At 45.5% G+C, this 24,878-nt stretch overlaps 1 protein-coding gene across 2 annotated transcripts in view; it reads right to left on the bottom strand.

The window, feature by feature from the left end:
* LOC134927915 (ovalbumin-related protein X-like) overlaps positions 1-24,878 on the bottom strand; it is a 154,303-nt gene that overhangs the window by 112,420 nt on the left and 17,005 nt on the right. For both annotated transcript variants that reach the window (XM_063923031.1, XM_063923033.1), the window contains exon 2: positions 19,084-19,259. In XM_063923031.1, coding sequence (XP_063779101.1) covers positions 19,084-19,259 — 176 coding nt within the window. The remainder of the gene's footprint in view (positions 1-19,083; positions 19,260-24,878) is intronic.

The raw sequence follows: 24,878 nt of genomic DNA, 5'->3' as shown, positions 1-24,878 counted from the left end.
AGGCCACGGGTCTTCCGTGAACATCTCTTGAAGTTTCGGGTACCAAGTCCTTCTTGGCCAATCCGGAACCACGAGTATCGTTCTTACTCATCTCCCTCTTATGATTCTCAGTACTTTTGGTATGAGAGGCATAGGAGGGAACACATACTCTGACTGGTACACCCACAGTGTTACCAGAGCGTCCACCGCTATTGCCTGAGGGTCCCTTGACCTGGCGCAATATCTGTCTAGTTTTTTGTTCAGGCGGGACGCCATCATGTCCACCTTTGGTTTTTCCCAACGGTTTACAATCATGTGGAAGACTTCCCGATGAAGTCCCCACTCTCCCGGGTGGAGGTCATGCCTGCTGAGGAAGTCTGCTTCCCAGTTTTCCACTCCCGGAATGAACACTGCTGAGAGTGTTATCACACGATTTTTCGCCCAGCGAAGAATCCTTGTAGTTTCTGCCATTTCCCTCCTGCTTCTTGTGCCGCCCTGTCTGTTTACGTGGGCGACTGCCGTGATGTTGTCCCACTGGATCAATACCGGCTGACCTTGAAGCAGAGGTCTTGCTAAGCTTAGAGCATTGTAAATTGCCCTTAGCTCCAGTATATTTATGTGGAGAGAAGTCTCCAGACTTGATCACACTCTCTGGAAATTTTTTCCTTGTGTGACTGCTCCCCAGCCACTCAGGCTGGCATCCGTGGTCACCAGGACCCAGTCCTGAATGCCGAATCTGCGGCCCTTTCATAGATGAGCACTCTGCAGCCACCGCAGAAGAAACACCCTTGTCCTTGGAGACAGGGTTATCCGCTGATGCATCTGAAGATGCGATCCGGACCATTTTTCCAGCAGATCCCACGGAAAGGTTCTTGCATGAAATCTACCGAATGGGATCGCTTTGTAAGAAACCACCATTTTTCACAGGATCCTTGTGCAATGATGCACTGATACTTTTCCTGGTTTTAGGAGGTTCCTGACTAGCTCGGATAACTCCCTGGCTTTCTTCTCCGGGAGAAAACATCCTTTTCTGGACTGTGTCCAGAATCATCCCTAGGAACAGTAGACGTGTCGTCGGAAAAAACTGCGATTTTGGAATATTTAGAATCCACTCGTGCTGTCGTAGAACTACTTAAGATAGTGCTACTCCGACCTCCAACTGTTCTCTGGTCCTTGCCCTTATCAGGAAAGCGTCCATATTTCTTTTAAGAAGAATCATCATTTCGGCCATTACCTTGGTAAAGACCCGGGGTGCCGTGGACAATCCAAACGGCAGCGTCTGAACTGATAGTGACAGTTCTGTACCACGAACCTGAGGTACCCTTGGTGAGAAGGCAAATTTGGACATGTAGGTAAGCGTCCCTGATATCCAGTGACACCATATCGTCCCCTTCTTCCTGGTTCGCTATCACTACTCTGAGTGACTCCATCTTGATTTGAACGCTTGTATGTAAGTGTTCAAATATTTCAGATCTCACCGAGCCGTCTGGCTTCAGTACCACAATATAGTGTGGAATAATACCCCTTCCCTTGTTGTAGAAGGGGTACTTTGATTATCACCTGCTGGGAATACAGCCTGTGAATTGTTCCCAATACTGCCTCCCTGTCGGAGGGAGACGTTGGTAAAGCAGACTTCAGGAACTTGTGAGGGGGAGACGTCTCGAATTTCCAATGTACACCTGGGATACTACGTGTAGGATCCAGGAGTCCACTTGTGAGTGAGCCCCCTGCGTGCTGAAACTCTTGAGATGACCCCCTACCGCACCTGAGTCCGCTTGTACGGCCCCAGCGTCATGCTGCGGACTTGGCAGAAGCTGTGGAGGGCTTCTGTTCCTGGGAATGGGCTGCCTGCTGCAGTCTTCTTCCCTTTCCTCTACCCCTGGGCAGATATGACTGGCCCTTTTGCCCGCCTGCCCTTATGGGGACGAAAGGACTGAGACTGAAAAGACTGTGTCCTTTTCTGCTGAGATGTGACTTGGGGTAACAAAAGGTGGATTTTTCAGCTGTTGCCATGGCCACCAGGTCCGATGGACCGCCCCTTTATACGGCAATACTTCCATGTGCCGTCTGGAATCTGCATCACCTGACCACTGTCGTGTCTTCGTCTGGCAGATATGGACATCACATTTACTCTTGATGCCAGAATGCAAATATCCCTCTGCGCATCTCGCATATATAGAAATGCATCTATAGTCAATAAAATCTTGTCCCTGTCAAGGGTATCAATATTTTCAGTCAGAAAATCTGACCAAGCCCCCTCAGCGCTGCACATCCAGGCTGAGGCGATTGCTGGTCGTAGTATAACACCAGTATGTGTGTATATACTTTTAGGATATTTTTCAGCTTCCTATCAGCTGGCTCCTTGAGGGCTGCCGTATCTGGAGACGGTAACGCCCCTTGTTTTTTATAAGCGTGTGAGCGCCTTATCCACCCTAAGGTGTGTTTCCCAACTCGCCCTAACTTCTGGCGGGAAAGGGTATACCGCCAATAATTTTCTATCGGAGGAAACCCACGTATCATCACACACTTCATTTAATTTATCTGATTCAGGAAAAACTACAAGTAGTTTATTCACACTCTACATAATACCCTTATTTGTGGTACTTGTAGTATCAGAAATATGTAACACCTCCTTCATTGCCCTTAACATTAAACGTGTGGCCCTAAAGGAAAATACGTTTGTTTCTTCACCGTCGACACTGGAGTCAGTGTCCGTGTCTGTGTCGACCGACTGAGGTAAATGGGCGTTTTTACAAGCCCCTGACGGTGTCTGAGACGCCTGGACAGGTACTAATTTGTTTGCCGGCCGTCTCATGTCATCAACCGACCTTGCAGCGTGTTGACATTATCACGTAATTCCTAAATAAGCCATCCATTCCAGTGTCGACTCCCTAGAGAGTGACATCACCAATACAGGCAATTTGCTCCGCCTCCTCACCAACATCGTCCTCCTACATGTCGACACACACGTACCGACACACATCACACACACAGGGAATGCTCTGATAGAGGACAGGACCCCACTAGCCCTTTGGGGAGACAGAGGGAGAGTTTGCCAGCACACACCAAAAACGCTATAATTATACAGGGACAACCCCCTATACAAGTGTTTTCCCTTATAGCATTTTTATATATGTAATCATATCGCCAAATAAGTGCCCCCCCTCTCTGTTTTAACCCTGTTTCTGTAGTGCAGTGCAGGGGAGAGCCTGGGAGCCTTCCTCACAGCAGAGCTGAGCAGGAAAATGGCGCCGTGTGCTGAGGAGAATAGGCCCCGCCCCTTTTTCGGCGGGCTCTTCTCTCGGAGTTTGTGAGATCTGGCAGGGGTTAAATACATCCATATAGCCTCAAGGGCTATATGTGATGTATTTTAGCCATAAAAAGGTATTATACATTGCTGCCCAGGGCCCCCCCCCCAGCGCCCTGCACCCTCAGTGACAGTTGGTGACTGTTGGTGAAGTGTGCTGACAACAATGGCGCACAGCTGCAGTGCTGTGCGCTACCTTATGAAGACTGAAAGTCTTCTGCCGCCTGTTTCTGGACCTCTGGACCTCTTCAACTTCGGCATCTGCAAGGGGGGTCGGCGGCACGGCTCCGGGACCGGACTCCATGGCTGGGCCTGTGTTCGATCCCTCTGGAGCTAATGGTGTCCAGTAGCCTAAGAAGCAAATCCATCCTGCACGCAGGTGAGTTTACTTCTCTCCCCTAAGTCCCTCGTAGCAGTGAGCCTGTTGCCAGCAGGACTCACTGAAAATAAAAAACCTAACTTAAACTTTTATTCTAAGCAGCTCAGGAGAGCCACCTAGATTGCACCCTTCTCGTCGGGCACAAAAATCTAACTGAGGCTTGGAGGAGGGTCATAGGGGGAGGAGCCAGTGCACACCACCTGATCCTAAAGCTTTTATTATTGTGCCCTGTCTCCTGCGGAGCCGCTATATCCCCATGGTCCTTACGGAGTCCCAGCATCCACTAGGACGTCAGAGAAAAGGGTATTATGTTTGGGGAGAAAAAAACTACCAGTGGTTTTTCCCCCTTCTGATGAATTAAATGAAGTATGTGAAGAAGCGTGGGCTTCCCCCGATAAGAAACTGGTAATTTCTAAAAAGTTACTAATGGCGTACCCTTTCCCGCCAGAGGATAGGTCACGTTGGGAGACATCCCCTAGGGTGGATAAAGCGCTCACACGCCTTTCAAAGAAGGTGGCACTACCGTCTCCGGACACGGCCGCCCTAAAGGAACCTGCTGATAGGAAGCAGGAGGCTATCCTGAAGTCTGTATATACACACTCAGGAATTATACTGAGACCGGCTATTGCTTCAGCATGGATGTGCAGTGCTGCAGCTGCGTGGTCAGATTCCCTGTCGGAAAACATTGATACCCTAGACAGGGACACTATATTGCTAACCGTAGAGCATATTAAAGACGCTGTCTTATACATGAGAGATGCACAGAGGGATATTTGCCGGCTGGCATCTAAAATAAACGCAATGTCCATTTCTGCCAGGAGAGGATTGTGGACTCGGCAGTGGACAGGAGATGCAGATTCTAAAAGGCACATGGAAGTTTTGCCTTACAAGGGTGAGGAGTTGTTTGGGGACGGTCTCTCGGACCTCGTTTCCACAGCAACAACTGGGAAGTCAGCATTTTTACCCCATGTTCCCTCACAGCCAAAGAAAGCACCGTATTATCAGGTACAGTCCTTTCGGCCTCAGAAAGGCAAGCGGGTTAGAGGCGCGTCCTTTCTGCCCAGAGGCAGAGGTAGAGGGAAAAAGCTGCAACATACAGCCAGTTCCCAGGAACAAATGTCCTCCCCCGCTTCCTCTAAGTCCACCGCATGACGCTGGGGCTCCACAGGCGGAGCCAGGTACGGTGGGGGCCCGTCTCAAGAACTTCAGCAACCAGTGGGCTCGTTCACGGGTGGATCCCTGGATTCTACAGGTAGTATCTCAGGGGTACAAGCTGGAATTCGAGACGTCTCCCCCACGCCGTTTCCTCAAATCTGCCTTGCCGACAGCTCCCCCGGACAGGGAGGCAGTGCTGGAGGCGATTCACAAGCTGTATTCTCAGCAGGTGATAATCAAGGTACCCCTCCTTCAACAAGGACGGGGTTACTATTCCACAATGTTTGTGGTACCGAAACCGGACGGTTCGGTGAGACCCATTTTAAATTTAAAATCTTTGAACACTTATATCAGAAGGTTCAAGTTCAAGATGGAATCGCTCAGAGCGGTGATTGCAAGCCTGGACGAGGGGGATTACATGGTGTCACTGGACATCAAGGATGCTTACCTGCATGTCCCCATTTTCCCTCCTCACCAGGAGTACCTCAGATTTGTGGTACAGGACTGTCATTACCAATTCCAGACGTTGCCGTTTGGTCTGTCCACGGCACCGAGGGTATTTACCAAGGTAATGGCCGAAATGATGATACTCCTTCGGAAAAAGGGAGTTTTAATTATCCCGTACTTGGACGATCTCCTTATAAAGGCGAGGTCCAGGGAACAGTTGTTGATCGGAGTAGCACTAGCTCGGGAAGTGCTACAACAGCACGGCTGGATCCTGAATATTCCAAAGTCGCAGCTGGTTCCTTCACCGCATCTACTGTTCCTGGGGATGGTTCTGGACACAGAACAGAAAAAAGTGTTTCTCCCGGAGGAGAAAGCCAAGGAGTTATCGTCTCTAGTCAGAGACCTCCTAAAACCAAAACAGGTGTCGGTGCACCACTGCACGCGAGTCCTGGGAAAGATGGTGGCTTCTTACGAAGCAATTCCATTCGGAAGGTTCCATGCAAGGATCTTTCAGTGGGATCTGTTGGACAAGTGGTCCGGGTCGCATCTTCAGATGCATCGGCTGATAACCCTGTCTCCAAGGGCCAGGGTGTCGCTGCTGTGGTGGCTGCAGAGTGCTCATCTTCTAGAGGGCCGCAGATTCGGCATACAGGACTGGATCCTGGTGACCACGGATGCCAGCCTTCAAGGTTGGGGGGCAGTCACACAGGGAAGAAACTTCCAAGGACTATGGACAAGTCAGGAGACTTCCCTACACATAAATATTCTGGAACTAAGGGCCATTTACAATGCCCTAAGTCAGGCAAGACCCCTGCTTCAACACCAGCCGGTGCTGATACAGTCAGACAACATCACGGCGGTCGCCCATGTAAATCGTCAGGGCGGCACAAGAAGCAGGATGGCGATGGCAGAAGCCACAAGGATTCTCCGATGGGCGGAAAATCATGTGTTAGCACTGTCAGCAGTGTTCATTCCGGGAGTGGACAACTGGGAAGCAGACTTCCTCAGCGGGCAAGACCTCCACCCGGGAGAGTGGGGACTTCATCCAGAAGTCTTCCAAATGATTGTACACCGTTGGGAAAGGCCACAGGTGGACATGATGGCGTCCCGCCTCAACAAAAAGCTAAAAAGATATTGCGCCAGGTCAAGGGACCCTCAGGCGATAGCTGTGGACGCTCTAGTGACACCGTGGGTGTACCAGTCGGTTTATGTGTTCCCTCCTCTGCCTCTCATACCCAAGGTACTGAGAATAATAAGAAGGAGAGGAGTAAGAACTATACTTGTGGTTCCGGATTGGCCAAGAAGAGCTTGGTAACCTGAACTTCAAGAAATTATCTCAGAGGACCCATGGCCTCTGCCGCTCAGACAGGACCTGCTGCAGCAAGGACCCTGTCTGTTTCAAGACTTACCGCGACTGAGTTTGACGGCATGGCGGTTGAACGCCAGATCCTGAAGGAAAAGGGCATTCCGGAGGAAGTCATCCCTACGCTGATTAAAGCTAGGAAGGAGGTGACCGCAAACCATTATCACCGCATATGGCGAAAATATGTTGCGTGGTGTGAGGCCAGAAGGGCCCCAATGGAGGAATTTCAGCTGGGTCGATTTCTGCACTTCCTACAGTCAGGGGTGACTATGGGCCTCAAATTAGGTTCCATTAAGGTCCAGATTTCGGCTCTGTCGATTTTCTTCCAAAAAGAACTGGCTTCACTGCCTGAAGTTCAGACATTTGTTAAAGGAGTGCTGCATATTCAGCCCCCTTTTGTGCCTCCAGTGGCACCTTGGGATCTCAACGTGGTGTTGGATTTCCTTAAGTCACATTGGTTTGAGCCACTTACAACCGTGGAACTAAAATATCTCACGTGGAAAGTGGTCATGCTGTTGGCCTTGGCTTTGGCCAGGCGTGTATCAGAATTGGCGGCTTTGTCATGTAAAAGCCCTTATCTGATTTTCCATATGGATAGGGCGGAATTGAGGACTCGTCCCCAATTTCTTCCTAAGGTGGTATCTGCTTTTCATTTGAGCCAACCTATTGTGGTGCCTGCGGCTACTAAGGACTTGGAGGATTCCAAGTTGCTGGACGTAGTCAGGGCCCTGAAAATCTATGTTTCCAGGACGGCTGGAGTCAGGAAAACTGACTCGCTATTTATCCTGTATGCGCCCAACAAGCTGGGTGCTCCTGCTTCAAAGCAGTCTATTGCTCGCTGGATCTGTAGTACGATTCAACTTGCACATTCTGCGGCTGAACTGCCGCATCCTAAATCTGTAAAAGCCCATTCCACGAGGAAAGTGGGCTCTTCTTGGGCGGCTGCCCGAGGGGTCTCGGCTTTACAACTTTGCCGAGCTGCTACTTGGTCGGGTTCAAATACGTTTGCTAAGTTCTACAAGTTTGATACCCTGGCTGAGGAGGACCTTGCTTTTGCTCATTCGGTGCTGCAGAGTCATCCGCACTCTCCCGCCCATTTGGGAGCTTTGGTATAATCCCCATGGTTCTTACGGAGTTCCCAGCATTCACTAGGACGTCAGAGAAAATAAGAATTTACTCACCGGTAATTCTATTTCTCGTAGTCCGTAGTGGATGCTGGGCGCCCATCCCAAGTGCGGATTGTCTGCAATACTTGTATATAGTTATTGCCTAACTAAAGGGTTATTGTTTAGAGCCATCTGTTGAGAGGCTCAGTTATTTTTCATACTGTTAACTGGGTATAGTATCACGAGTATACGTTGTGATTGGTGTGGCTGGTATGAGTCTTACCCGGGATTCCAAAATCCTTTCCTTATTGTGTAAGCTCTTCCGGGCACAGTATCCTAACTGAGGTCTGGAGGAGGGGCATAGAGGGAGGAGCCAGTGCACACCAGGTAGTCCTAAATCTTTCTTAGTTGTGCCCAGTCTCCTGCGGAGCCGCTATTCCCCATGGTCCTTACGGAGTTCCCAGCATCCACTACGGACTACGAGAAATAGAATTACCGGTGAGTAAATTCTTATTTTTACAGGAGCTTGCCCTGGGGTGTTAGTGCTGCTTCCCAACGTGCCTGGCTGGTCACACTGTGATGTCTGCACCACTCTCTGTCCCTGTGTTGCGGCTCCTGGTGGCTGAGGGGATCTCTCCAGTCACTGGAGCTTCCTGCTGTCCTGCCACAGCTGCACCCCACTCTTCTAGTCAGCACTCTCAGGTACAAGCTAGCTCCCAGGCAGCTCTCCTCAGCTTGGCTCTGTCTCCTCACTCAGCGTTCTCTTTCCTCCCCACAGGCTCCTCACCTTCCTCAGTTCGCAGGTCAGCCTGTTGCTGGGGCTCTAGATCTTTCCACTCTCCAGGTGCTGTGGCTCTCATCCTTCTGGGTCCTAGTGTTTCCCTACTAGCTGCTGGCATCATCCAGTAAAGGAACTGTTAACCCCTGCAGTACTAGAGCAAGTAAGTCCATTTATAAACGTGATACCCACTATTATTCAGTGTTTTACCGGCGTATCACATATACATAATTTAAAAAAAATAATAATAATAATCGTTAGTGGCATTTTTATTATTCTATTAAATTGACTATTATCAAATGAGGGCTTACAACCAATCTATAAAAATAATAAAATTAAGCAGACGGGGGGTGGATGTTACTGTTGTGCCTAGGGGCCCCTTAAACCCTAAATCCGCCCCTGCTTACTGTACTGTACAGTATCTCAGTGTCTGCTAATACATTACTCTGTAGTCAGTGCCAGATTAAGGTCCACATGGGCCTGGAGCTGACATTTATGAAGGGCCTATTGTGTGCCACCGCAGGGGATGTGACCATTGCCATGAGGGTGTGACTAGATATGTGGGGGTGTGGTCTGCACATTGGGTGTGGCCTTTTCCATGGCGTGTGACTAATACCTACCTCGAAAAAAAAGTCTCATGCCTCTGGTTGTAGGACACAGACTCCCCATCCCTGAATATAGAGAGCCAGCAGGTCATCACTGCTTATTTCATCCTCTTCTTATTAGTGTTATTATCCTTTATTCATATGGCGCCACAAGGGATCTGCAGCGCCGAACTACAGAGTAGATAAACATATGACTAATATCTCCTTCATTACAGCCTGCTTCAATAATCTCTACACTCACCATACTATATTATGAAGATGTAAAAATTAGTATATTCATCAAACTCCGAAGAAGCATTTTCTTCAGAGTTTGATAGTGAAAGTTGAAACTGTTTGCAATCCTGAGATGGCGTTCAGTTTCACGAAGGAGCACAAGATACTGGCAGCTGGCAGCTTGTCTGTGTCCTGTGACGCTGCCAGCACATAGCAGCAGTCCCGCTGCTGTGCTGTAGTATCAGCTCCAGGGGCGTAACTAGAAATCTTTCTCCCCCAAGCCAAAACATTCTCTGGTGCCCCCCTTCCCCCCCATAATTGGCACTAGTAAAGCGATGAATCTGCGCGTGCCGCAAAAGGGGTGTGGGCTTGCTGAAATGGGCGTGGCTTTGCATAAAAGGGCGTGGCATTGCAGGAAAAGACTACCTTATACCCCAGTTTTGCAACCTGCACGCCCAGACGTTGGCCACCACAGGAAAAAAAAAAAAATCCTTATTCATGCCCCTTACATTATTTGTCATTTTTCCTCCTTATAGTAATGCCCATTATACATTATGCCACATACTGCAATGGCTCTTTGACATTATGCCACACACAATAATGCCCATGACACAATATGCCACACACCATAATGCCCACGACACATTACGCCACACACCGTAATGCCCTGTGACACATTATGACACGCATCGCAATGCCCGTTATACATTATGTTGCACACTGCAATGCCCCTGATACATTATAGTACATACCAAAATTTTTTAAAACAGATTGTATTAATTTCTTAATACAGGTTCCGGCGCTATGACTGAGCTGGTTCTCTAAGCTGCTGTAGAGTGAGAGATACTCAATCTCTCGTGTGACTGAAGGTAACAAATAGGAAAAAACAGCGCTCAAAATGAATCTAAAACAGGTGATTTCATAAAATAATTCAATTCAATTTAATAATATACTGTAAACGCATAAAAAATAATTCTCAAATAAAACCATGAATAGAGAGCCTCTATAGCCGGTCTCTGAACCCCAATAGATTGTTTATAAAGGCACACCTGATGTTAATAGTGTCCTTGTGACCGGTCAAACCGTCAACAGGATCCTTATTCTGTGATATGCAGGTATGTCCAAACTTGTTGGTATAATTACCAGATTCTTCGTGGATTAGCCGGGTATCCCACCTAGCGAGGGTCCAATTGCTGTTTCCGATCCTACGCAGATGATTGGTGGTTCTCCCTTTATTAAAATTCCACGTCCATAAACTGGAAATCTCCAAGAATGGAACGGCTGCAGAAGTGTCCTTTATGGTGGCCTTGTGACGTCTGGGTCAGAGGCTGGTTCACAATTTTTTCATGATGACTATGTCCCATAGTGTGCTGGCTCCTTTCCCGCAGAGCTTGCAATCACAGAGATTACCTTCTCACATGGGAGGAGCGGGGAGTTGAGACAGGGACCCCCCATAGCAGCGGCTACTTGCTCTCCCAAAACTCTTCTCTGCTGCCGGAGTGGGCCTGAGACATCAGAGCTCCTTTCCACTAAACCAGTGCTGGGACTTTTAGTTTGATTGCAGAGCTCAGACTCTCGCCTGATAAGAAGCAGCCCTGTCAAAATCACGCGGGCCGCCTTCACGGAGCCGAGGGTAACCACAGCTTAAGTGCCCCTGGTACGCTGGTGGCGTGGCAGCGCTTGGTGTGGCATCACACTTCATGATGTTGCACATCACGAAGGAGTAGCCAAGAAACTGTGAAGCACAGGGAGGGCTTATGAAGTCTTCTACTGCACCACCAATTTTAACAGTGTTGCCAGCATTTGAAGAACCCCGCGCGGGGTCAGTTTTCGGCTGGATGGCAGCGGGAGAGATCAGCCGCTTTGCTAGTGAGCGGTACCTCAGGTGGCCGCTGGCAGCAATGGCTGAAGCGCCATCCATCCCATTGTTAATCCAGCCCTGGCTGGCACCCTGTACATACTGTATGGGGAGCTGTGCTGCGAGCATCAATGTACACGGACACAGCATACCAGTGTTTGGGAATGCCAATGCCGGAATCCCAACATTACTAAAAATGCAGGCGCTGGAATCCTGACTGCCGGCTCCCAGAACATAAGTATGGCAAGGCTCCTTAGTGTCAAGCCACAGGGTGGGGGGTAAAGGTTTAGATTGCGGGGGGAGGGTTAGGGTTAGGCTGTGGGGGAGAGGTTAGGTTTAGGCTGCGGCGGGAGGGTTAGGTTGTGGGGAGGGGGTGTTAGGCACCTCCTGGGAGGGTTAGGGCTAGGCAGCGGGTGGGGGGAGGGTTAGCTTTAGGCTATGGGTAGGGGGTTTAGGTTTAGGCAACACGGGGGAGGGTTAAGGTCAGGCTGCGGGAAGGGAAGGTTGGGGGGGGGGGGCGGGAGTAGATGAGTGTTAGTATACTTACCTTCCAGGTATCAGGATCTGGCACGTAGTGATGCCACTGATGGTATTCTGACTGCTGGCATCCCAAACGCCGGATCCCGATACCATGCCTGCATGCATATATAGCATATAGTATACATATATATATATATTTATATATTTAACACATCCAACAGCGGCGGCACTCACGGGTCTTACTCACAACCATTAAAGTGCAAAAAGTGCTTTAATTCATTACTCTGTGTCCGACGTTTCGGGGCCACAACGCCCCTTTTTCGAGGTTGTATCACATTTCTAACCCATAGCTTTTGCTTCTTTCTTAACACATATTAACACTTTAGTATTTCAATGGTGTGCTGCCCTGGGGTGGTCGGGCCTGAGCCGACTTTGTGGGGTCCAAGCCCTGGACCTATGCTTAGATAGGGACCTCCAGTAATAGAGCAGCCGTGAAGTGGCCTGGAGGCTTATCATATCTTTTGCAAAACATATGTAACGAAGAGCTCTAAATTTCCTATTACATAGTATATAGCTCTTCTTACTAACAGCCAGCAGAGTGCGTGGGAAAAATCCCCTTTTGTATTTCTTGTCTAGAGTAACCCCCTCCCGCAGCACCTGGGGATTGTTACCAGCTTGATTAGAGCAGTTTTCCACTATTTATTGCAGTTCAGAGAGGCATAGATGGAGCCAGCATTAGGAGGGCATGCTGGGTCCTGTGGTGCCATTTGGAGAATACAGGGGTGCCTCCAGGTAAACTAGCTCTCAATCTGGATATGTTCTGTATGTGCCATTATCATGTGGCCATACATTAAGCAATTGTATGACCCATAGTGGATGTTATTATTATTATGCTGTGTATGGGTTTGGGGAGTGGTACCCCCCGGGTCTGGTGGGGCTGGGCCACCTTGGGGTAGCATGCCATATTATTTATTTAGCACTTATGTAACACTCCTATTTTTTCACTAACATTACTCTTTTGAGTATTTTATTAACACCCTTATTTTTGTAGCACTTTCTAACCCATAGCTTCTGCTTCTTTCTTAACACATATTAACACTTTAGTATTTCAATGGTGTGCTGCCCTGGGGTGGTCGGGCCTGAGCCGACTTTGTGGGGTCCAAGCCCTGGACCTATGCTTAGATAGGGACCTCCAGTAATAGAGCAGCCGTGAAGTGGCCTGGAGGCTTATCATATCTTTTGCAAAACATATGTAACGAAGAGCTCTAAATTTCCTATTACATAGTATATAGCTCTTCTTACTAACAGCCAGCAGAGTGCGTGGGAAAAATCCCTTTTGTATTTCTTGTCTAGAGTAACCCCCTCCCGCAGCACCTGGGGATTGTTACCAGCTTGATTAGAGCAGTTTTCCACTATTTATTGCAGTTCAGAGAGGCATAGATGGAGCCAGCATTAGGAGGGCATGCTGGGTCCTGTGGTGCCATTTGGAGAATACAGGGGTGCCTCCAGGTAAACTAGCTCTCAATCTGGATATGTTCTGTATGTGCCATTATCATGTGGCCATACATTAAGCAATTGTATGACCCATAGTGGATGTTATTATTATTATGCTGTGTATGGGTTTGGGGAGTGGTACCCCCCGGGTCTGGTGGGGCTGGGCCACCTTGGGGTAGCATGCCATATTATTTATTTAGCACTTATGTAACACTCCTATTTTTTCACTAACATTACTCTTTTGAGTATTTTATTAACACCCTTATTTTTGTAGCACTTTCTAACCCATAGCTTCTGCTTCTTTCTTAACACATATTAACACTTTAGTATTTCAATGGTGTGCTGCCCTGGGGTGGTCGGGCCTGAGCCGACTTTGTGGGGTCCAAGCCCTGGACCTATGCTTAGATAGGGACCTCCAGTAATAGAGCAGCCGTGAAGTGGCCTGGAGGCTTATCATATCTTTTGCAAAACATATGTAACGAAGAGCTCTAAATTTCCTATTACATAGTATATAGCTCTTCTTACTAACAGCCAGCAGAGTGCGTGGGAAAAATCCCTTTTGTATTTCTTGTCTAGAGTAACCCCCTCCCGCAGCACCTGGGGATTGTTACCAGCTTGATTAGAGCAGTTTTCCACTATTTATTGCAGTTCAGAGAGGCATAGATGGAGCCAGCATTAGGAGGGCATGCTGGGTCCTGTGGTGCCATTTGGAGAATACAGGGGTGCCTCCAGGTAAACTAGCTCTCAATCTGGATATGTTCTGTATGTGCCATTATCATGTGGCCATACATTAAGCAATTGTATGACCCATAGTGGATGTTATTATTATTATGCTGTGTATGGGTTTGGGGAGTGGTACCCCCCGGGTCTGGTGGGGCTGGGCCACCTTGGGGTAGCATGCCATATTATTTATTTAGCACTTATGTAACACTCCTATTTTTTCACTAACATTACTCTTTTGAGTATTTTATTAACACCCTTATTTTTGTAGCACTTTCTAACCCATAGCTTCTGCTTCTTTCTTAACACATATTAACACTTTAGTATTTCAATGGTGTGCTGCCCTGGGGTGGTCGGGCCTGAGCCGACTTTGTGGGGTCCAAGCCCTGGACCTATGCTTAGATAGGGACCTCCAGTAATAGAGCAGCCGTGAAGTGGCCTGGAGGCTTATCATATCTTTTGCAAAACATATGTAACGAAGAGCTCTAAATTTCCTATTACATAGTATATAGCTCTTCTTACTAACAGCCAGCAGAGTGCGTGGGAAAAATCCCTTTTGTATTTCTTGTCTAGAGTAACCCCCTCCCGCAGCACCTGGGGATTGTTACCAGCTTGATTAGAGCAGTTTTCCACTATTTATTGCAGTTCAGAGAGGCATAGATGGAGCCAGCATTAGGAGGGCATGCTGGGTCCTGTGGTGCCATTTGGAGAATACAGGGGTGCCTCCAGGTAAACTAGCTCTCAATCTGGATATGTTCTGTATGTGCCATTATCATGTGGCCATACATTAAGCAATTGTATGACCCATAGTGGATGTTATTATTATTATGCTGTGTATGGGTTTGGGGAGAGGTACCCCCCGGGTCTGGTGGGGCTGGGCCACCTTGGGGTAGCATGCCATATTATTTATTTAGCACTTATGTAACACTCCTATTTTTTCACTAACATTACTCTTTTGAGTATTTTATTAACACCCTTATTTTTGTAGCACTTTCTAACCCATAGCTTCTGCTTCTTTCTTAACACATATTAACACTTTAGTATTTCAATGGTGTGCTGCCCTGGGGTGGTCGGGCCTGAGCCGACTTTGTGGGGTCCAAGCCCTGGACCTATGCTTAGATAGGGACCTCCAGTAATAGAGCAGCCGTGAAGTGGCCTGGAGGCTTATCATATCTTTTGCAAAACATATGTAACGAAGAGCTCTAAATTTCCTATTACATAGTATATAGCTCTTCTTACTAACAGCCAGCAGAGTGCGTGGGAAAAATCCCTTTTGTATTTCTTGTCTAGAGTAACCCCCTCCCGCAGCACCTGGGGATTGTTACCAGCTTGATTAGAGCAGTTTTCCACTATTTATTGCAGTTCAGAGAGGCATAGATGGAGCCAGCATTAGGAGGGCATGCTGGGTCCTGTGGTGCCATTTGGAGAATACAGGGGTGCCTCCAGGTAAACTAGCTCTCAATCTGGATATGTTCTGTATGTGCCATTATCATGTGGCCATACATTAAGCAATTGTATGACCCATAGTGGATGTTATTATTATTATGCTGTGTATGGGTTTGGGGAGTGGTACCCCCCGGGTCTGGTGGGGCTGGGCCACCTTGGGGTAGCATGCCATATTATTTATTTAGCACTTATGTAACACTCCTATTTTTTCACTAACATTACTCTTTTGAGTATTTTATTAACACCCTTATTTTTGTAGCACTTTCTAACCCATAGCTTCTGCTTCTTTCTTAACACATATTAACACTTTAGTATTTCAATGGTGTGCTGCCCTGGGGTGGTCGGGCCTGAGCCGACTTTGTGGGGTCCAAGCCCTGGACCTATGCTTAGATAGGGACCTCCAGTAATAGAGCAGCCGTGAAGTGGCCTGGAGGCTTATCATATCTTTTGCAAAACATATGTAACGAAGAGCTCTAAATTTCCTATTACATAGTATATAGCTCTTCTTACTAACAGCCAGCAGAGTGCGTGGGAAAAATCCCTTTTGTATTTCTTGTCTAGAGTAACCCCCTCCCGCAGCACCTGGGGATTGTTACCAGCTTGATTAGAGCAGTTTTCCACTATTTATTGCAGTTCAGAGAGGCATAGATGGAGCCAGCATTAGGAGGGCATGCTGGGTCCTGTGGTGCCATTTGGAGAATACAGGGGTGCCTCCTGGTAAACTAGCTCTCAATCTGGATATGTTCTGTATGTGCCATTATCATGTGGCCATACATTAAGCAATTGTATGACCCATAGTGGATGTTATTATTATTATGCTGTGTATGGGTTTGGGGAGTGGTACCCCCCGGGTCTGGTGGGGCTGGGCCACCTTGGGGTAGCATGCCATATTATTTATTTAGCACTTATGTAACACTCCTATTTTTTCACTAACATTACTCTTTTGAGTATTTTATTAACACCCTTATTTTTGTAGCACTTTCTAACCCATAGCTTCTGCTTCTTTCTTAACACATATTAACACTTTAGTATTTCAATGGTGTGCTGCCCTGGGGTGGTCGGGCCTGAGCCGACTTTGTGGGGTCCAAGCCCTGGACCTATGCTTAGATAGGGACCTCCAGTAATAGAGCAGCCGTGAAGTGGCCTGGAGGCCTATCATATCTTTTGCAAAACATATGTAACGAAGAGCTCTAAATTTCCTATTACATAGTATATAGCTCTTCTTACTAACAGCCAGCAGAGTGCGTGGGAAAAATCCCTTTTGTATTTCATGCCCCCGATAGTGGAAGGAGTTACAGAGCAGGGGACCTACCTGGGATTAATCAACAGCCCAGCCCGAGTCTGACTGTGTGGCAACAATAACTTTGGATAGGTCAGGGGCGGGGGTATAGACGGATCCAGGGGCGGAGCCTCAGGAGGATTCAGGATTGAGCCAGCAGAGTTTCAGAGTTCCATGGTCGGAATTTTGGCCAGCTGGTTTGAGATCCTGTGGGCCTATTTTCAATGGTGGGATTGGAGCTGTATATCCATCCGCCCCATTGTTAATCCGGCCCCGTCTGTAGTGTGAGGTGAGAATGTTTTATTAGTATTAGATACAGTACAAAGAAACATAGATTTTGACGGCAGATACTGTAAGGACCATTTGGACCATCTAGTCTTCAGTTAAACAGACAAAATATACAAAGTATTAAAATAATTTTTTTTTACCAAGGGATGATCAGAGAATTCAGACTTTTTCGCAAGGTTACATTGCTTTTGGAATTTATTTCATATAATACAGATGTGTCCACATACTATACACCTTTCTTTTATCCTGCCATGCACTGTACAGTATGACACAGCTTGAAATGCCATAGATGTACTGTAGCCATGCTTTGTGATTTTTCTTAATGTGCTTCTTTAATATGGTACTTTATACATATTCTATTACGGCAAACAAAAATGTTTGGTAGGTTGGTCCGTAGATATAAGTCAGTTTTCAAGCACATTTGCAACAAAAACACATTGTGAGACTTAAAAAAATGTAAAAAAAACCTTGATCGGTAAAAAAAATGCTCCATATAACTGTCATTTTTACATTATTTTCCACAGGAAATGTGTATTAGAGGCACATAAATGTACTAAGTTGCACAACCAATTCCTGCTGAATCCTATGATATGTGACATGCCTATATTATGTGTATAATTTTAAAATACTACACTTACTGCACTTGTTGTTTTTCTTTTAAACACACAAATGCATCATAGATGCAAAAGAATGTATAGTACTAAGTTACATAACCACTTTACGTTGATTTAAAAGATATTCACATGGCTATATTCAGTGTGTAATTGCGACTGTACAGTACTGTACTGTATGTACTGTAAATATGTTAGTGTACAGTATAGCTGGAATACATTGTACTGTAGTATAACATTTTGTTTGCACATGCTGTACTGTACAGTTGCTATTACTGTAGGTATGCTACTGTACATATCATTTTAAACAGCAGGAGCCCCATAGCCCCTGTGTGTTTTAAATAGTGTAATGAGACCCACGTACAGCATGGCCCTGATACAGGAAAAACCTATGCCGTCACTTGCTCCATCGATGTGGACTTCCACGAAGCCCTGGTTCACTCTTGGAAGCCATTTGTTAACCCGCTCGGTGCTCGAGTCTGGCCTGCTACAGTGTAAATTGCCCAGAACTTGCTTATCCCCATAGCCCCTGTGTGTTTTAACTAGCATAATGAGACGCACGAGCAGCATTGCCCTTAGACATGTGAAACCTATGCCATGGCTCGCTCCATAAATGTGGGCTTCCACAAGGCATTGGTTCACTGGCGGCAGCCATTTTGTTAACTCGCTCGGTGCTCGACTTGCCCATACTGTAGCTCACTTATCCCCATAGCCCCTGTGTGTTTTAAATAGCATAATGAGACGCACATAAACCATTGCCCTGATACATGCAAAAACGATGCAAATGCTCGCTCCATAGATGTGGGATTCCACGATAACCCACTCGGTGATCGAGTCTGGCCTGCTACTGTATGTACGTTGCCCAGAGCTCACTTATCCCCATTGCTCCTGTGTTTTAAATACATACAGCAGTGCCCATATACAGTACAGTACAGTACATGAATAACCTATGCAATAGCATTTTCTGTGAAAAATATCTTTTTAACATATAGTACTATACAGTAAAGTAGTTCTTGCGCTATAGTGTATTTCAATGGAGACCTCACGCATGCGCAATGGTGATTCTTACGTTACAGTATTCTATTGGACACCTCAAGCATGAGCAATGGTGATTTTAAAAAGCAACATCTGGAGGATGATCGCTGGTATTACACTCACCGGTAACACCATACGCCATGCTAAGCTCGGTGCGCCTCTCTATGACTAGATGCGCCGCCTTGCACCCAGGCACACTGTGACTCCGTGATCGGGATTAACGCCATAGACAGCATAGATGAGCTAGGCTTCATCTGTACCTCTCACATAATAAGTTGTGACTATCCCAAAAAACTCTTTGATGCTTTGTGCAGGGCAATTACAAGTCATTTGATGGTTAGAGCCATGCCTTCTCTGCATAAATGTAAAACATTGAAAAGTATTAATAATACACAACTAATGCAACAATGCTTTTCCTGCACTTTGTAAAAGATACTCTAAGTGTCTACTGTGGAACAAAGGTAAGTACATACAGTACAAATTCATCACTATCTTGTTTTGCGTTTTTGTTTTAAATTCATTTAGAGTAAATAGTATTACCTTTTTCATTTGTGTCTCAGTATTGCCTTTGGCTCCAAGACAGACCAGTGCCAGGGCAGTTATCATACAAAGGGGTGACACAGCCACATTCTGTTCACTACTCATCTGTTTCGCTAAATCCACAGTGAAAAGGTTATTTGCAGTAACGATGGCCTCAATAGTGGACATGTTGTTATCTACATTAATTAGACAAAGTTAGAGATTACAGTAACATTTGATACATATTAGAAACTATTCATATAATAAAAAGCTTTAATGCAAGGAATAAAGAAAATGATAAAAGGAATTCCTGTTAATCATTGGCAAAATTAAATTACCTTAAAGGGGAACTACAGTATAAGGAAACATTACCTAAAACCTATTGTGATCTTTATTACTCTCACCTGCACTGTCTAAATTTTTAAAGTATAAATCATTTTTAATAGCCATTTAATGAGGTTTTATTACAGCCATAAGGTAATCTTCTACCTCAAACTAACTTGTTTTTTAACCTCCTCACTTCATTAAGGGTCTGGTACTGTCAGCCTACAAACAAGTCTATTCGTTTTTTGAAAAGTAGGGATATGACACAGGGTGACAATGTATAAGTGGCTAATAAATGTAAATGCAAATAAGCATTCTAATCAGGGAATGTCTTTCAGGTCTAGCATAGAATTAGGCAATACAGTCCACATATAAGTCTGGATGCTGGCCAACAGAGTTCCTCAATGCTTAGTACCAGGACCCAAGTGGTATCAGCAAAAGATGACAGGAGAGAAATGGGGACAGAGGAGTGACTCTCACAAAAGTACTTATTAGACCGACTTTAGTCAGGCTTTCATTTCCCAACACTCCACGGAGACAGCACTGACTAAAGTAGTGAATGATTTAGTCACTGCAAAGTCTAAAGGTCATAACTCACTTCTTACTCTTCTAGATCTCTCTGCTGCTTTTGACCCTGTTGACCATTCTCTTCTCATACAAACACTACAATCCCTAGGTCTTTAAGACACAGCCCTATATTGGTTCCTATCCTACCTATCTAATCACTTCTTCAGTGTCCGCTTCTCTGAATCCACCTCCTCTTCACTACCTCTTTCAGTTGGAGTACCACAAGGCTCAGCCTTATGTCTTCGGCTTTTCTCAATCTGTGCCATATCTCTTGGTAAATGAAACAGCTCTTTTGAATTTCAGTAATATCTGTATGCAGATGATACTCAAATCTACCTATCCTCCCCTGATTTGTCAGTTGTCACCATCTGTGTTGGTCCATGTCACTAAATGCCTTTCTGCCGTTTCATCTCGGATGTCATCTCGCCACCTCAAACTAAATATTTCCAAAACAGAGTTAATTATATTTCCACCGGCCAATAGTAGTTACCATCCTTACATCTGACTGAGTATTCGACAATCAATCCTACCCTACAAGCTCGCTGCCTAGGTGAAATCCTTGACTCTGACATTCAATTCTACTCAAAATCATGTTGCATGCATCTAAAAAAACATATCCAAAATACGACCATACCTTACACAAGACACTGCAAAAAACTCTAATCCATGATCTCATTATCTCCCTCATTTATTATTGCAGTAGTCTTCTTACTGGTCTTACCAAAAAGTGCCTCTCACCATTACAATCCATTCTGAATGCAGCTGCAAGGCTAACCTTCCTCGCTAGACTTTCATCATCTCGGATCCACTCTATCAGTCCCTTCATTGGTTACCTATATTGTACCGTATTCAATATAAAATAATTTCACTCACACACAAGGTCATTAACCAAACTACACCAACATACATCTCTCTGCTTATCTCAAAATATCTTCTAATCCGACCTCTCCGCTCTTCACAAGATCTACGTCTCTAATTCACATTCCTTACTCACTCCCATTGATGATTGCAGGACTTCTTCGGATGGCACCCCCTCTGTTGAATGCTTTCCCACACACAATAAGACTCTCCTTTAGTCTCCAAACCTTCAAGCGTTCCCTGAAAACTCACCTTTTCATGCAAACTTATCAAATTCTGGAACTGCCCACATAACCTTCATAAACTTTTCTAACCAAGGACATCCTCACTGTGCAATACACATATATCCTCACATATTTTCTCTCTCGTCACTTTCCCATCCACCTGACCCCAGGTCACTATTGCTATGTGACCATATCATACAGCCCAACAAGAACTTTTGCAATCTTATGGACCATTATGCAATAGATAACACCTAGCCACCGGTCCTGATGCGCTGCAAGTGCAGCGAGCCCGCGAGGGGACTCACTGCCTCTCTGCTGGGATTCTGGCAAATAGGGTACTGCTGTCGGTATAGTGACAGCCGGCATCTCGTCTACCGGGAAATCAAATGTTTTACATCCTTTTGTATCAATGTCTATTTCCCTTTAGATTGTAAGCTTGCGAGCAGGGCCTTCCTATCTTTATGACTGTCTGTTATTACCCAATTTTGTTGTATCACTGTTGTTTCCAACTGTAAAGCGCAACGGAAATTTTCTGCACTATATAGAAACTGTTAATAAATAAATAATTTTGTTAATTAATCTTTTTCCTGATCTATTATGCCTACCAAAAACCCCCAAAAACATGCATAATGTATTACCTGCTATAATACACATGGTACCACTGATTACATTACATTGAGTAAACTTTTAACACTAATTAGATGGTATCATGGATCAATAGGCATTTTTTTTGTTCTGCAACAGTATTATTCCTATCTGAGAGTAGTAGCAGTGTTCTCTTTCTAAAGCCATTATAGCCTCTTTCATACACTACTAAACTATTTTTTTCAGAAATATTCAATTAGTTAGAAAAAAATAGCAACTTATTGGCTTTTGAGTTTTTATTTCCTTTTTTGCAAATCTAAATGAAACCTGACTTCACAAGATACACAATATATTTTTTAAAGTATTAGACATTTTTTGTACTTACATGCTGTGTCTTAGGTACGTAGTCGTGAGAGTAATATTAGATGCAGATGCTTAATTCTCATTTAAAGCTCTTGGCCACACCCACTGACCCTAGATCACTGTAAGGTTTGGCAATATTCTGGCAAGTTGACGCCACTAAATATATATCAGATGTCTTCTGCTATTAGTACATACAGTACTTAACTATAGAACATATTTAATATGAACTAAGAACAATTATGCAAATTACAATGTATAAATAATGATACCTTGGCACCAATAAATTATACTTATTCTTTGTATTGAAAGGTGCAATCAGGTATCTCATAGGAAAAAGATAATTGAAGGTTTTAAAACGCGCAATTCAAAGAATGTAATATCATTTATAGAATGTTTTTATAATAAATATTACATATGCAGAACATCGACCAGGCATTCCCAACCATGGTCCTCAAACACACAGTCCAAGTTTTAGTGATATTCATGCTTGAGCACAGGTGACTTAATTAGTACAGTACTTCAGTTATTTTGATTTAAACATCTGACTGAAGCCTGGATATCACTAAAACCTGCACTGTTAGTGTGCCTTGAGGACTGAGGTTGGGAATGCCTGATCTAGACCATTAAGGATGAGGTTTGTGGAACACCTACTGTATGATATGTCAAAAAGGGATTAGAGACTCCTGCCGTGTCCTCCCATTTTAAGTATGTCCATCATGTTGACTGTAAGGGGATAAAGAACTTTGGTGCCTTAGGGGTATATTCAATTGAAGTCGAAAAGACGTCAGTATTCGACTTTTTAAGGTCGAATCCTGATTCAACCTATTCAATATATCCCTAAATTTTTCAACAAGTCGATGAATTCGATTTGTCGAAAAGCACGTGGATCGGCGGAATAGCTGCCGATCCACGTGCTTGTATCGAACACGGGGCCAAAACCGACAGGTTTTGTCCCCCTTTTCGACCATCTCAGTCCGACATCAAAAAGATGTCGGACTGAGATGCGGACCCAGAGGAGGAGGGGGCGCAGGGAGACGGGGGGACAGCCGGCAGGCATACAGGGAGATCAGCGCTGCAGCTGGATGTCACTCAGCCGTCCGACCTCACGGCAGCTTTCACCCGGCTCCAGCACGCTGCTGGAGCCGGGTGGAAGCTGCCGTGAGGTCGGGCGGCTGAGTGACATCCTGCTGCAGCGCTACTGTAGCGGTGATCTCCCTGTATGCCCGCCGGCTGTCCCCCCGCTGGTCTCCCCGCGGCTCGCCCCCCTTCTCCTCCTCTGCGTCCCATCTCAATTCGACTTGAAAAAGTCGAATTAAGATGGGATTGAATAGGGGTTGTCGGATCCATTCCGACAAATACATGTCGGAATGTGTGGTAGTTAAAAACAACTTGAGGAATAATAACTTAATTGAGGAATTAGATTGAATGTATTATACCTGCACTGATCATGTGGGTATAATGCTTCCTACTTCACCTCTTTACCGAGGTAAAGCAGGAAGCACTAGCGATGAGATGTATTGTTTTTTTCAGGAGCAGGGAGTGAAAATTCCTCCCTCCGCTGATCGCTGCCAGACCGCCCACAGTGCATCAGCCTAGTGCTGATGTGCTGTGTCTCTCCCCCAGCTGGCTCACTGGTAAGATCTCCTATGCAGCTCAGAGCCGGCAGCTGCCACAGCCAGGAACAGCACTGTCCCTGCTGTTGTGATGGGTCAAAGACACCTACAGCTATTGAAATCAATAGCTGCAGGTATCGGAACGGTCAGTGCTACTGACAGTTCATACTATACATTGCCTCCGCACATTGGTGTGCTATCTTCTAGATAGCAGCCCTAATAGAGACAGGGGCACGTAGTCATGCAGTGCACATCTACTCTTTCTTTCATTAGTGAGAAGCGGTATCTGCGCACATAACGGTGCTGATACCGCTTCTACCCCTTAATGACCCTTCTTACATCTACCCCTTAGTATCTAAATGACTTGAAAAAGGACTTTGAAATTAAATAAGTAATATTTATTAGTAGAACAGTTACTTTGCTGCAAGTGAGCAGAAAGAAAAGAATTAACCAATTATCTTCTGTCTGAATGAAATTAAGTTTGTCTAGGGCAGGATGTTTTAGAAACAAGTATCTGTATGTTTAAAGTTGCTCAGTAAAAAATCTTGAAAGCAAGGCATTTAAGGTGTCTGCAGAAAGTCCTGAAACACAGTTACTGAGGAACTTTAAACATACAGATACTTCTTTCTGAAACATCCTGCCCTAGGCAAATGAACTTCATTTAGACAGAAGATATCTTGAAAAACATGCAAGAATTAGAATAAATGAAAATCTATTGAGTTATATTGAATACCTGGTAAACACCTTTAGTGCTGTAACCATTCATCTTTCATTCTTCTTTTTGCGGTAATATACTTAGTATTTCACAATTATAACCACATACTAAAGTGCCTACATATGGGTTCACTATGGTATGCCGGCAGTCGGGCTCCCGGCGACCAGCATACCGGCGCCGGGAGCCCGACCGCCGGCTTACCGACAGTGTGGCGAGCGCAAATGAGCCCCTTGCGGGCTCGCTACGGGCGGCGCCACGCTATTTTATTTTCCCTCCAGGGGGGTCGTGGACCCCCACGAGGGAGAATAAGTGTCGGTATGCCGGCTGTCGGGATCCCGGCGCCGGTATACTGTGCGTCGGGATCCCGTCAGTCGACATACTGAAGAACACCCCCTAGATACAGCTATTGGAAGCTGCTATTTTAATATAAAAATTTCAGGTTGACAGAGAAACTATGCCAATCACATCTCCACTATATTTATGAATAGTGAGAGACCTACATTTCCTTATAGGAAAACACTTGCTTTTTCTTCAAAATTAACATTTTATTATTTTAACCATATTATC

Source organism: Pseudophryne corroboree, chromosome 5 (genome assembly GCF_028390025.1).
Source record: "Pseudophryne corroboree isolate aPseCor3 chromosome 5, aPseCor3.hap2, whole genome shotgun sequence".
Classification (NCBI taxonomy): domain Eukaryota; kingdom Metazoa; phylum Chordata; class Amphibia; order Anura; family Myobatrachidae; genus Pseudophryne; species Pseudophryne corroboree.
Note: the sequence above shows the minus strand (reverse complement) of the source record. Positions and strands in the feature narration are given on the sequence as shown.